At 44.6% G+C, this 12,112-nt stretch overlaps 1 protein-coding gene across 4 annotated transcripts in view; it reads right to left on the reverse strand.

The window, feature by feature from the left end:
- Positions 1–12,112, reverse strand: part of PDS5A (PDS5 cohesin associated factor A) — a 168,606-nt gene that overhangs the window by 37,379 nt on the left and 119,115 nt on the right. For all 4 annotated transcript variants that reach the window (XM_030563924.1, XM_030563925.1, XM_030563927.1 and 1 more), the window contains 2 exons: positions 11,293–11,408; positions 10,403–10,508 (listed from right to left, as the gene is read on the reverse strand). In XM_030563924.1, coding sequence (XP_030419784.1) covers positions 10,403–10,508; positions 11,293–11,408 — 222 coding nt within the window. The remainder of the gene's footprint in view (positions 1–10,402; positions 10,509–11,292; positions 11,409–12,112) is intronic.

Genomic DNA, 12,112 nt, shown 5'->3' on the forward strand with positions numbered 1-12,112 from the left:
CTCAAAGAACTCCAGTTACTACAAGGTGAATAACCTTTCCTTCTTTGAGTGCTTGCCCCTATAACTTACTGCACTTCAGGTGATACACAGGAAGTTTTCCTCCTCCAGAAGTGGTGGGTGTCCAGAGCCTTGTGCCATGCAGAACTGCCCTGCCTATGGAGGCTTTGAGGCAGCTGATTTCACCAGTGCATAATGTCTCATGAAGGTATGTACAGATCTCCAGGTTGCTGCTCTGTAGGTGTTAATACAGACTTCCCTAAAGGAGGCTACTGAGCATGCCTGGCCTCGCGAGTGCGTTTTCACACTGCCTCCAAAGGGATACTGTTCAATTCATAACAGAGCACTATGCAGCCCGAGATCCACTTTGATGCCTCGTGACGAAAAGGCCTCTGTCATCCTCTCTGCAAACAAGAGGAAAAGTCTAGGAGACTTCTGGAATGCCTTTATCCTTTGTAGATAAAAGGCAAGGGCCCTACACACATCCAGACAGCACCACTTCGTCTCTTCTCTCCTGGCATCTGGCTTAGGGTATAATACAGGGAAGTGGGTGCTTTGATTGATGTGAAAGTCTGATACCACCTTACAGATAACCCTTGGGAGCAGTTTCAGGAACAACTTGTCCTTGTGGAAGATAATGTGTATCAATGATCTCCCATGAACTCCCCTAATTCATCTATCCTCCTGGCTGACATGATTATAATCAGGAATGCTACCTTCATGGAAAGGTGTAGCAAGGAGCAAGATGGCTCGGACAGTACCCCTGTCAAAGTTGATAAGACCAAATTTAAATCTCAGGCTGGCATGGGATTCACCATTGGAGGGAAGACCCTAAGTAAGCCCTTCAGGACCAGGATGTGACTAGATATGAGAACACAGAGTAGGTGTCCCCTGGTGGGTGGAACACACTGATGGTTGCTAGGTGGACCCTAAGGTAGCTGAGAGAGAGCCCCAAGGATTTTAAAGAGAATAGGTAATCTACCACAACTGGCATCCCAGATCACAGAAGGAAAAGTCCCTATTGACCACACCAGACCAAACCTCTTCCATTCTGTGTAAGATGGTAGCATTCTTCCTACTGCGACTCAGTAGAGCCCTGAGCAGGCATTTCTAGGTTCAAAATCCATCCAAATACTATACCCTCATGTGTAGAGTGGATGAGTTGGGATGGCGAATCCTGCTGTAATCCTGTGCCAAGAGGTCTTGAACCAGGGAAGGCCAGGCTGATAGCTACAATGGTGTGGGTTACCAGAGCTGAGAGGCCCAACCCAGCCATATGAAAATAACCTGCGCCGTGTCCTTCCTGATCTTCCTTAGTAACCACAGAAACAAAGGGATTAGGGGAAACACACATCTCAGGATCACTGACCATTGCATGAGGAAGGTGTCACTCAGAGAGCCCAGGTTGCAAACACTACTTCTGAGCATGACTCCTTTCACTTTTAGTTCACAATGGGAGAAAACAAGCCTGTAATCACATAACCACAAAGGTCCCACTTGTCCTCTCTGGAGAAAGATCTCCTGATCTCCTGAGTCTGCCAGGGTGTTCTGAAGCCCTCGGAGATGGATGGCAATCAGGGCAATTTGCAGAGGTTTGCACAAATTCCAGAGAGTGATGGCCTCTGTGCAGATTTGCAGGAAATAGTAGACTGCTATCATGTTGTAGACAATACCTATAAAATATATTACCTCACCCACCATGTCTCTCTGCCATCATGTTGTTTAACAGCACCTGGACTGACTGGCCATGAAGTGAGGGGGCAACAGGTGGCAGGTCAATTCCAGCAAATTGAGGTCAAGTGTAGAGGACAATGTTCCTTGGGCCACCTGCTCCCCTACCCCCCAACATACTAGGGATGTGTCTGTGGTCACACTCCTGGTTATGAGCAAGGAACTGAACAAGGTCCTCTTCCCACCCCACCCACTCACCTTTTTTCTGACCACCCACCAGCCCAGGGAGCCCAAAACCTTTGAGGAATTGAAACTAGAAAGTGGAGGCTGTGTCTGCCCAGAGCATAAACAGACTGTAGCCACACTTGCAGATATCTCTGAGGTGGAGCCTTGTAAATGGGGTCCCATGACTACTTGCAGGCATATTACCCAACAGGGCCAGGCAAGACCACATGGACATCCTGGGGCTCATCCAGATTTGCTGTATAAGCCTGTCGATGGCTAAGAAACTGTTGTCTAGTAGGTACACCCTTGGTGACACCACATCCAGCCTTGCTCCAATAAACTTTACAGTTTGTGTGAATACCAGGATGGACTTGTCCTGTTTCACTCTGAGACCCAATCTCTCATACAGGTCCAGAAGTTTTAGTTAGGAAGTGAGGGTGTGTCTTGTCATGACAGAACACTGTGTAAAATGGGTGAGGGCCACTAGCTCCCCTGTTCTCATGGCTATGAAGAACAAGAGCTAAAGGGACAAATGAAGGTGGGAAGTTTCCCATAGGTTCAAATAGGCGTTTTCTTAGAGCACTGAGTTGAGGTCTCATGGTGGAGTAGGTTCCTTGACAGGAGGAGAAAGATTGAACAGACCTTTAATAAACCTTGCAGTGGTAGAGTGAATCAAGTCTGAAAATCCCTTGATGGCAGGATGAATGGCTGTTAGGGCAGCTAGGTGAACCTTGATTGAGCTCATTGATAATCCTGCAGTTTTTAAATGTAGTAAGTAACTGAGAATGTGTGTGTCAGGCAGGACTTGAGAGGAGGCATAGATCAATGGTTATCGAGACATGGGCACCAGCTCTGGGAACGACACCTATCTCAGCAACTACAGTGCTATGAGGATGGCTACTTATATCTCCTGTTTCAATTTGTTTAGGACTTTAGGCAGTGAAGACATCCAAGGATAAGTGTATAGCAATACATGAGGCCAAGGGAAGACTAGGGCCTCACCAGCTGAGTTGCAGCCGTACTCTTCCCCTTGAACAGAACTATCCACACTTTGTATTAGATTTCTTTGCAACACCATACATCTCCAGATTACCCAAAAAAAGACACATCCTTTGGAATTCCTTGTTGTTTTGCTCAGCAGACATTTCTACCTGCAGGAGCTGGTCTGCCACTGTGTTCTGACGTCCTTGAAATAAACCACTGAGACCTGTATGGGGCGTGATATGCACCAGTTTTACAGTGTTACAGATAAGGACTGGGATCTTGCTCCTCCTTGTTGATTGATATAATATATTGCTGTGCTGCTGTTGAGCATTATTCTGACTGGGTGACCCCTGATGTGGGGTAGAAAGTGCTCATAAGCAGCAAGAACCACTCTCCGCTCTAGTATGTTGATGTGGAGGATCACCTCCTGAGGGGTCCATTTGCCTTGAGCTGTGAAGTTCTGAAATTGTGCGCCCAAGCCTATCAGTCTGTAGTGATGATCCTTGTGGGAAGAGCCTGCAAGAATGAAACTCCCTCACATACTTTTTGTGGCTCCTTCCACCAACTTAGAGAATCAAGGACCCTCGGAGGTATGGACACCTGCTTTGATAAACTGTGCTTGTTGAGGGTGTAGATGGTTCTCAGCCAGGCCTGAAGACATTGGAATGTATCTTGCTACGGGTGTCATAAATGTACAAGCTGCCCTACATCCCAGGAATTGCAATTGGGCCCTTGCAGTGGTTGGCAGGCTCTGTTGTACTGTAGAAATGAGATTGGATATTACAGCAAACCTTTCCATAGGTAAGTATGCTCTGGCAGTGGAGGAGTCCAGAGTAGCCCTGATGAAGTCTCCAAGTTGAGTGGACATGCGTGCACACTTTTCTATATTCAGGCAGAGGCCCAGGGAACAGAACAGTGAAATGGCTGTGTGGGTTGTTATCTACACCTCAAGAAACGAGTGATCTTTCAGAGCCAATCATCCAAGTATTCCCATCTGGCGAAAGATGGGCTGAGACTGCTAAGAGGACTTTGGTAAAAGACTCTTGGGACAGTGAAGAGGCCAAAGGGTAGAATGTGATACTGGTAGCAGTCCTTACCCACTACAAAAAGTAGGAAACAACCGTGGAGAGGTAGGTGGCTATATGAAAACAAACATCCTGAAGGTCAAGGGAGACAAACCAATCTCCTGAATCCAGGGAGGGAATTATTGCTGCTAGGGTTATCTTTCTGAACTGTTGAGGGTAGACAAAACTGTTTAAAGTCCCATGATCCAGAACCGGTTTCCATCCTCCATTTTCATTTGGGACCAAGAAGTACCAGAAACTGAACCCTTTCCTGACAAAGTCCAGTGGAACAGATTCAATCGCCCCCAGGCTTGGGAGGGATTCTTATCTCTTTCCTCAAGACACCCTCATGAGAGCAATCCCTAAATATGGACAGGGAGAGGGTGGTATGAAGCTCCTCAACTGCATGGCATAACCCTTCGACAACTCCAGAATCCATCTGCCTCAGGTGATGAGCTCCCAGGGACGCAGAAAATGGGAGAGATGATCCCCATAAAGGTGGAGGGGAGATAGGTACAGAGCAGGATCTGGAGCAAGAGAGAGAGCTTATGACCCTCAACCAACAAGTCAAAAAGGTTGTTTTGAGGATGTTGGCGACTTGGATGTCACTGCAGAGTTTATGGCCCTTTCTTAGCATACTTGAGCTTCTTTTGGGGAAGTTCAGCCAATCAGGTGGACTTGTAGAGGACTGGGTGAGAACATTGCACTGACTATAATCTATTGTATTTTTTCTTTGATGCAGGTGCTTACATGTAAAGGTTGTAGTGTCGCCCAGGAGTCCTCAAGTGAATGAAGGTATCAGTCTGTAGCAACACTGAACAGTTTGGGTCCCTCAAAGGAGAGGTCCCAAATAGTTTTATACCTCCCACTGGAGGTCAGAAAAACTGCAGCCAAAAAGCTTGGCGCATTACCAGTTCCATAGCCATGGAACATGCAGCTGTACAGGCTGCATCAAGTGAGGCCTGGAGAGATGCTTTGGAAATTGCCTGGGTGTCTGTTATGAGAGCTTGAAATTGTTCCCTCTGGTCCTGTAGCAGATCAGAAAAAATCAGAACTTCAAATAGTTTATAAAACAGTATTTTGCCATCACAGCAATTAGTAATTGGCTATTATAAATTACAAGGAGGCCGAGTAGCAGCTCTTGCAGCTCAGAAGATCTAGCTATTTCAGCTCCGTGTCTGATGGTGCTGAATGGGATCAATGTTGCCTCTTTTGCTCATTAACAAGTTCAACCACTGGGATTTAGGTGTTGGGTAGTAGAAAAAATACTCCAAGTAGAATACAGTATTTTTTGTCAGTCTGTTTACACATAGATAGTATAGTGGTTGAGGACTGATACTAGTTGATACCATACAGACTGGGGCCAGTAACATCATTGACAGGCAAGGCAATTTTAACCTGAGGTGATACATGGAGGATGTCCAACAAGTCATGCTGGAGTTCCTGGATCAACTCTAACAGAATTTGCAAGGTCTCTGCTATCTGTTTTTTAAGGTCTTGAAATTGTCAGTGTAAGATGGAGGAGGCATAACAACTGCATCTGGCAAGGAGAAGGATTTGCACCAAGGTGGTGTTTCTTCTTCCTCTGTTTGCTTTTGTGCCTCTGCAGTTACTCCTGTGAAGCTGTTGCTTTTGACATGTCCTCTTAAGAGATGAATCCTGTAAAGCTGGTCACCACAAGGGGCCCCTGGGTCCCAATAAGCCCGCTGAGATGGAAAGAGGAACGAGGAAGGACCACAGGGTTGTCCTTACCAGAGTTGCTGGGTGTGTGTCCTGCAGGGGCTTTCTCAGGGTGCACTGCAAGTAGGGGAGCCTTGTAGGGACATCTCAGTCAGATGAAGTGTCACTCCCATGTCCATCCAAGGGGAAAACAGTGCAGTACTAGTGGTTGAGTGGGTACCGGAGGTCAAATCTTGGTTAGATGGTATCAGAGGATATGCTGGAAATTCCTCTTGGTACCCTCAATGGATTTGTGAGAAACCAGTGACAGTGTTGGTACCAGACAGTACATCAATTCTGAAAGGTAAGTCTGTACTAGTGGGGAGTATCTCTCAGTAACCTGGAGCAAAGATGACTCAGGTTTTTCAAGGATCTGAAGATCCTTATGACAAAGGCGACTAGATGGTACCGAGGATTCCAAACACTGACTCTTAGGAGTTAGTATGTTGGGTGTTACTGGAGTGCGATCCCTTTACCTGTCTCTGCTGGCAGAGGAAGGTGGTACTGATGACTATTTCAGTTTAACCTTAAAGTCCTTGTGCTTTGGAGGCATTGGATCTGGTGCTGGCTTTGATGACTTCATGGGTTAACAGACAGTTTCTTGGTACATTGTATAGTTTCCCTAGCCCGTGCCAGGGTCTCCGTACTGGAAGAGATGAGGACCTTAGCAATAACCTGTGCAGGGATGTGATGTCTCCTGAGATCCTGACCAAAAGGGTAACTTTCCCCTTCTCTTATCCTGTTCCAGGGAATGGGATCTCTTCTTTATTGGTGGTCTGGGAAGTTCTAAGGGGTCAGCAGCAGTAACAGTCCCCAAGAGCTCTATGAGTAACCAAATCAGATGCAGGGGCAGGGGAGAAGGGAGTGACTCAGACCCTGGAGATCTCAGAGAATGTTCCACATCAACAGGAGTTTTAGCCTGTCCTCCCTCAGTTTTTTAGATCTACTTTTAAATCCTGAGCAGATCTTACATTTGGAGGAGATAAGTCTCTCCCAAGCAGCGGAGACAGCTCGAGCGTCCATCATGCAGAGAAAAGACCTGTGGCAGGTCTGACAGAGTTTGAAGCTTGGGGTCTTGGGTGTAACCCATAACTCAAGGACAGAGAAAAAACAAACGCCCAAATCAACCAAATGAAAGAAGGGAGTAAAGAAGAGGGAATTCCAATACTCAGTGCAAAGGAATACAAATATATTAAGCAAGAGAAGTACTTAGCTAACAGATGTTGTGACACACCATCTTAAGCCACAGTTGACAGAGAAGGAACTGGAGTGGCAGTGAGTCTACTGCCCTCTTTCCCCACCCCCCTCGTACTAAAGCACAGGAATATCCAGGGCACAAGCACAGACCTGTGGACATGGGTGACAAAAATCTCTGATCAAAAGTACACAGTGCACATACATAGAAACATAGAAGTGTAGAACTGGAAGGAACTTCAATAGTCATCTAGTCCAGTCCTCTGCATTCAAGGCAGGACTAAGTAATAACTAGACCATTCCTAACAGGTGCTTGTCTAATCTGTTCTTAAACACCTCCAATGAGGGCTGGTCTACACTTGGGGGGCTAGGGGGATAGCGATCTAAGATACGCATCTTCAGCTATGTGAATAGCATAGCTGAAGTCGAAGTATCTTAGATCGAGTTACCTACCGTCCTCACGGCACGGGATCGACGTCCGCGGCTCCCCGTCGACTCCGCTACTGCCGTTTGCGTTGGTGGAGTTCTGGAGTCGACAGGAGCACGTTCAGGGATCAATATATTGCGTCTAGATGAGATGCAATATATTGATCCTGGAGAAATCGATTGCTACCCGCCGATACGGCTGGTAGTGAAGATGTACTCTGACAGAGTTTCTACAACATCCCATGGTAATATGTTCCAGTGCTTAACTACCGTAACAGTTAGAAAGTTTTTCCTGATGTACAACCTAAACCTCTCTTGAGGCAATAGAAGCCCATTGCTTCTTGTCCTGAGGTGGAGCACCCAGAGGGACACTACTCAAAAAGAAACACACTATTCTTGCTCTACACACCTTGGCACTGGCTTATTTCTCTAGTGTTTCTTCAGCTATACACCATGTACCCCTCAATGTTAATTATATAACATTATCTGGTCCATATACAAGATGTTGGTTAATACTGTTAATTCCATATTAAGCAATGTACCTACGTGTGCAAAGACCATGTAACTGTACAGTCTTATTGTAAATGACCCAAAATATGAATAAATAAAATATTTGCTCCCCTGCCCCCAAACCATATGAATACAGTAAACTTTTCAGTGAAATATATGAGACAGGTTCTTACCTGCCTTACAAAGTGCCTACAACACTATTGGTGTTATATAAATAATTAATATATTATTACAAAATATTGTGTGCCATAATGTTTTACAATAGCTGAAGTTGGAAAAAGTTGGTAAATATTGCTATCTTATTAAACAGAATGCAAAATCCTTCCCCTCAAAATCACTTTTCAGGTCTAAACTTCTGAAATTCAAAAGACTCCTTCAAAAATGAAATTTCTGAGTTTAATGAAGAACAAAATTCTACATTACATCATAACTCATGAATGCTAAATATAGAGCCAATTTGTATAATTTATATATCTTCTAACACACCATCCAAGAAAATTCAGCAGCAACCTTTTTAGTGTAGAATTAGGTTTGCGCTTATAAAGTAGTATTGATATTCAAAATTCCTTTTCCTTAAGTCTTTCCCTCCCCCCTTAAAGGCACTTTTTGGGCGGTTTAAGATCTTTTGGGGTGCTTGGCTCCCTAATGTGAGGGGGAAACCAGAATGTGCCTCCATTCAGTTCCTCTCTTCTGCTTTATTCCCCTCTGCTCATGCTTAGAGGGGAAATTTTGTTTTTGCTACTCTGGATAATTTCTCCCAGTGAGATCTTCCATCTGGCAAGCAGTCCTAGCAGCACAAAGGCTCCAGAAGAGATTAAGGAAACTGCAGTTCCAGCAGGAGACTCCAGCAGGGCCCAGCTGCTGGTTCCAAGATTGTCTCCTCCAGCCACGATTTTCCTTTATTCTGTTTAGGCATTGGTGTCCTGTTCATCACCACTATATTAGTATGCTGCCACTAGTTCCAGCAGTCCCTCCTGCCTAAACTTCTATATGGAACTATGACACCTGAGATCTTGGGGGAAGTCAGGTCTTACACAGGGTCAAGGGAATGTACTGGGCCCATGTAGGTAACAAGAGGAATGGTAACCAGGCAGGATGCAGAAACACTTGTCTGATTTGAGCTACTGTAGGTGTAGAGCAGAGGTGGGCAAACTACGGCCCATGGGATCCTCCTGCCTGGCCCCTCCCTGGCAGCCACAGCTCACTGCATTGCTGGCGCAATACTCTGGGTGATGGAGCTGCAAGTTCTTTCCGGGCAGCACAGCTGCAGTCTGAGCTGGTGCTCTGGGCAGGCATGGCTGAAGTGCTGCCAGCCACCAGTGCTCCAGGCAGCATGGTAAGGGGGCAGGGAATGGGAGGTTGAATAGAAGGCAGGGGGGAGTTCAGGGTGGTGGTCAAGGGGTGGGGGTGTGGATAGGGGTTGGAGCAGTCAGAGGGCGGGGAGCAGGGAGGTTGAATGGAGGCAGGATTTCCGGGGGGGAGGGGCAGTCAGGAAGGAGAAGGGGGATTGGATGGGGCAGCGGGGGACAGTCAGGCGCAGTGGTGTCGGGGGCAGTCAGGGAGAAGGGGTGGTTGGATGGGACACGGGTCCCGGGAGGCAGTCAGGAATGAGAGGAGGGGTTGGATGGGGCACTGAGGGGTAGTCAGGGGACAGGGAGGGATGAATTGGGCAGGAGTTCCAGAAGGGCTGTCAGGGGACAAGGAACAGAGGGGGTCAGATAGGGAGTGGGGGCCGGGCCATGCCTGGTTGTTTGGGGAGGCACAGGTTTCCCTAACCAGCCTCCCATACAATTTTGGAAACCAATTTGGCCCTCAGGCCAAAAAGTTTGCTCACCCCTGGTGTAGAGTCTGTTTGCATCAACTGGATCCATAGGGACTCCTGGTCACAACCAACAGCTGCAGTTCCTCTGCAGGTAGAAAATCTGAGGCCTCACTACAACTGACTGGTACACTATTTGCTACCTTAATGTAGGGTGCAATTGGAAAACTGTTCAGTGTCTTGTAGGCATTAGGGGATGCTTTAATGGATTAGACTAATAAGTGCTGATGATAACACAGTGACTAACTCCTTTAGCATCTCTAGAAGTCACTGGAGGATGCAACTCTTTTAATGATGGGAGAATTCAGGAGCAATCACATATAATCTTCATATTAAACAAATTTTGCTGTAATATTTAGCATTTGCATTATGAAGACTGAAAATAGCTTTTGGGGAGAAAGGTGTGGAAGGGGAAAAGTATGTAACCAGAGGGGCAGGATTTTCCTGCTTCATTTCCCTTTTAGCAGGCATTGGGATCTCTGCAGGCTGTTGCCGGTTGCTAACATACCAGATGTAGTTTATTAGATTCTGCTCTAAATATGAAGTAAATGTGAGCTTCCCTCTGTGGTAAGAAAGCTAAGGTCTGAGACAGACAGGCCACCCTTAGAAAAGGGGCTTAGGCTGGAGATTAGACAATGGTATTTTTGTATTACTCATCTTCTTAATAAAACCAAATTCCAAGATGTGGTGACTTTTTGACTGTTTACAAGAAATGGGTAATTTGTTGAAGCTGTTTGGGGACTCCATTACCATACAGTGTAAAAAAAAACTAATCTACAATGCTGTAGAATACCTTGAGAAGTTCAAGTCCTGCACGAATAGCAGTATCAGGACTTACACCCTCCTCTTCATCATCAGCTGTCCCCTCTATAGATTTATTCATCAGCTTTACTAGTGCGCTAAAATAAGAAACGTAAAATAAAGATATATGATTAAACTTGATTATCTGCATTAAAAGTGACACCATAGATTATTATGACAAAATATTTTCAGATTAGTTAGTTGCCAAAACTACATGAAGCTAGATTGGTCAATTTTAAAATACTTTCACTTCCTGGTTCTCATGGACTAGTAAAAAGATGTTATGCTTGTAGGTTCCTGACTTTGCTGGGGAATATTTTATTTAAAAAGCCATTTCAGTTAAATCATAACAATATGAAAACACATATAATAGTTTGGTAAATGATCCCACCCTTCCCTCAATACACCTTTTCCCCAAAGCCTTTATTTTGGTGACAAACTGAGCTGGCAGTATTAGCTCAGTTACATAATCAAGCTGCCAGGTAAGTCACAAAAGGAACCCCAAAATTCTACTCCGCAAACCCACAAAGATAAAGTAATTGATTCAATTATTAGGCAGCATTCTGTGTCCAGTGTTAGCTACATGGAAGTTACATATGCCCGTTATCCTCAAATAAGGCCTCCAAATAGTCAAGTTACCAATATTATCTTTTATATTAATGCTTCTAGAATTTGCACCACTAAGCCTTAAAACAAAAACAAAAAAAAGCAGAAATTCAGTCAAGTTTTCTAGACTGATGAAAATTAAGACAAGTATATAAAACAATTTTTTAAAATGCAGATAGATACTTCTGTACCAGATGTAAATTAATATGGAAGATAATCCTAGTATAAACATCCACTTTAAAGTCAGTAATGGGTCAGTATGATCTTCCAGCCTACCTAATGGCTTCTGAGTCAATGTGCACCGGGGCAATTCTTTCCAAAAGAAATTTAACCATCTCCAGGAAAGGATTTGTTGGCTGCTTGGGATTTGCAAGCTTCCGGGCTATCTCCCGCTACAAAAAGAAATAAGTGTTATATTACAAGCAAATATCATTACACTAATTTTAATTATTTCTTAAGTATTATACAATTTGTATTTGTAGAAATAATGCTGAACAAAAGTCAATTCTTCACAAACTAGCTTCACAGTTCATATAATCATTGAAAAGGATGGACTGTGGCTACCATGGACTTTTAATGGGAGTGATGTGAGTTAGGCATCTATGTACTTTTGTAATGCCACATAGGTTTCTATCTGCACCTGTAGGTGCCTAAATACCTTTATAAATCTGACCCAGTATCTTTTATGCAAATAACCAATGGCTTAAGTACTTCATCCAACTACCTAAGAAAAAACAGTTACTTACTGTGGCACTCTATACCTCAAAGAAACACCCTGGAACCTCATATTCTCCCGTCATATAATTATGATATATTTCATACAAAGTGTGCCATGTAAGATATCATACGAAAAGTCACAATCTGCTGAAACCCATCATTCTGTCAAAACATGTCTATCGTTAGTGTATATGAAATTAGGAGATTTTGTTGTATGATTATTACTGAAATATATTTGCAAGTTTGAGAGTCTTCCAGACCTAGATCTCCAGCGACAACAAAGGAGGTGATACTCTCTCAGGAGGGCATTAAACAACCCTTAATCAGCACGGGAGTGGTAAGCAAGGGACTTGAGCTTCACAAGCCTTACACAACAGGA

This window comes from Gopherus evgoodei, chromosome 5 (assembly GCF_007399415.2).
Source record: "Gopherus evgoodei ecotype Sinaloan lineage chromosome 5, rGopEvg1_v1.p, whole genome shotgun sequence".
NCBI lineage: Eukaryota > Metazoa > Chordata > Testudines > Testudinidae > Gopherus > Gopherus evgoodei.